This window comes from Silene latifolia, chromosome 3 (assembly GCF_048544455.1).
Source record: "Silene latifolia isolate original U9 population chromosome 3, ASM4854445v1, whole genome shotgun sequence".
NCBI lineage: Eukaryota > Viridiplantae > Streptophyta > Magnoliopsida > Caryophyllales > Caryophyllaceae > Silene > Silene latifolia.
In genome coordinates, this window is record NC_133528.1 from 80803269 (window position 1) to 80805122 (window position 1854).

The following is a 1854-nucleotide window of genomic DNA, read 5'->3' on the forward strand; positions in this document are numbered from 1 at the left end:
TTTCTACTTTGACTTTGACGTTGACGATCGTGGACGACTTTCTAGAGTTATTTGGGCTGACCCTATATCGATAAAAAACTACAGCCTTTTTGGTGACATGACATCATTCGACACAACATTCAATATGAATACATATAAGATGATATTTGCTCCTTTTACGGGGGTTGACAATCACAAAAAAATGTGTGACGTTTGCAGCGGGGCTTCTAAGAAATGAGTCTGATGAAGGGTTTGCATGGTTGTTCCAATCTTTTCTGACTGCAATGGGTGGAAAGTATCCTAAGTGCATAATTTCTGACCAAGATGCCGGTATAAAGACAGGGGTTTAGAAAGTATTCAAGGACAAAACTCATCATAGGTATTGCATGTGGCACATTATGAAAAAACGACCTGGTAAGATTGGATCTATGCTTTATAGAGAAACAAACTTCATGAAAGAGCTATGTTCATGTCTATGGGCAGAAGACATTGAGCCGGCTGAGTTTGAGGAACAGTGGTGTTCTGTTATATCCTCATACGCGTTAACTAAACATGAATGGCTAACTTCGATGTTTGACATGAGGGCATCCTGGATCCCAGCATATTTCAGAAATTTGTTTTTAGGTGGACTAATGAGGACAACATCTAGATCTGAGTCCGAAAATAGCTTTTTTGGAAATTTCATGAATCCAAACTTAACATCGGTGGAGTTTTTGATGAGATTTGAAAGTGCTATGGATGCTCCAAGATGGAAACAGCCAAAATTAATTGTTGAATCCAAAAATTCCTTCCCTAGTCTAGAAACACCTCACTCTTTAGAGAATCACGCTTCTGTGTTCTACACTCCTATCATATTTTCTGAATTTCAGGTCGAGTGGAACGCTTCCTGTTTTACTTGTGGTGTTAAAGTTTTAGGGGTTGATACAACAGACAACATGCCCATCCATGATCGTGAGAGAAATAAGGTATATTATGTTTGTTTTATTCCTGATGGAGTTAAGTTAAACTGCTCGTGCAAAACATTTGAGAGGCATGGTATTCTGTGCTGACATGCTCTCTATGTGTTGAAGGAACAAGGATTCGAAAAAGTGCCAAACCATTATTTGTTAAGTAGGTGGAGCAAATTGGCTCTATGTCAGCCACTTTGTGGTAATTTGCCCGAGACCTTGAATGATGATTGCAACGCTTTAGAGGTTCAGAAAATCAAGCTTTGCAACCTATGATCTGGATTTTTCTCCTGTGTGACAATAGCAGAACAGAACCCGCAGTATATCGATGAGTTAATGGACATACTTAAAGGTTTCAAGGACAAGATGCTCTCAGAAAGTAGTTCGTCTCAATGTAGTAGTGGTGTCACATGTGAAAAGTCCAGAAACAAAAATAAGGAGCTTAAAATGTTGTTAGGTACAAAGATACCGACTGAAGTTACAATCTTAAATCCTATACAATCAAAGACTAAGAGGTCTGGAAAACGAATGGTATCCCAAAAGGATAAAGTTGTGCAAGAACATAAGAAAGCGCCGAGAAAATGTAATGCTTATGGTGAATTAGGATTCCACGATAGTCGGAATTGTCCTGGGAGAGCATGAAATTCTGAACAGGTAAAATAATAATTTTGGTATACAACATTTGGGAAAATAAAATTCTGACTCTAATTATGATTATATTTTTGGCTTTAAATTTAGAAGGCTTTGATGCAGGTTTGAAGAATTGAAGGGAAAACAGATGGATATTGCAGGCAAAAAAAGGAGAAAGATAAAAATTACAGTAATAAAGAGAAAGGAATGGACACGTAGTGAAACCATTGATTTATTTATTTATTTTTATTTTTTGGTATTGAAGAACTTTCGATTTTTTTTTTTGTAGAAATTATCC

At 36.9% G+C, this 1854-nt stretch overlaps 1 protein-coding gene across 1 annotated transcript; it reads left to right on the plus strand.

Moving 5' to 3' along the window:
* Nucleotides 1–377: 377 nt before the first annotated feature.
* Nucleotides 378–1568, plus strand: LOC141649263 (protein FAR1-RELATED SEQUENCE 3-like). The gene is made up of 3 exons (XM_074457958.1): nt 378–944; nt 1050–1128; nt 1231–1568. Exons 1-3 carry the CDS (start codon nt 378–380, stop codon nt 1566–1568), a joined length of 984 nt encoding a protein of 327 aa, XP_074314059.1.
* The last annotated feature ends 286 nt before the right edge of the window (nt 1569–1854 follow it).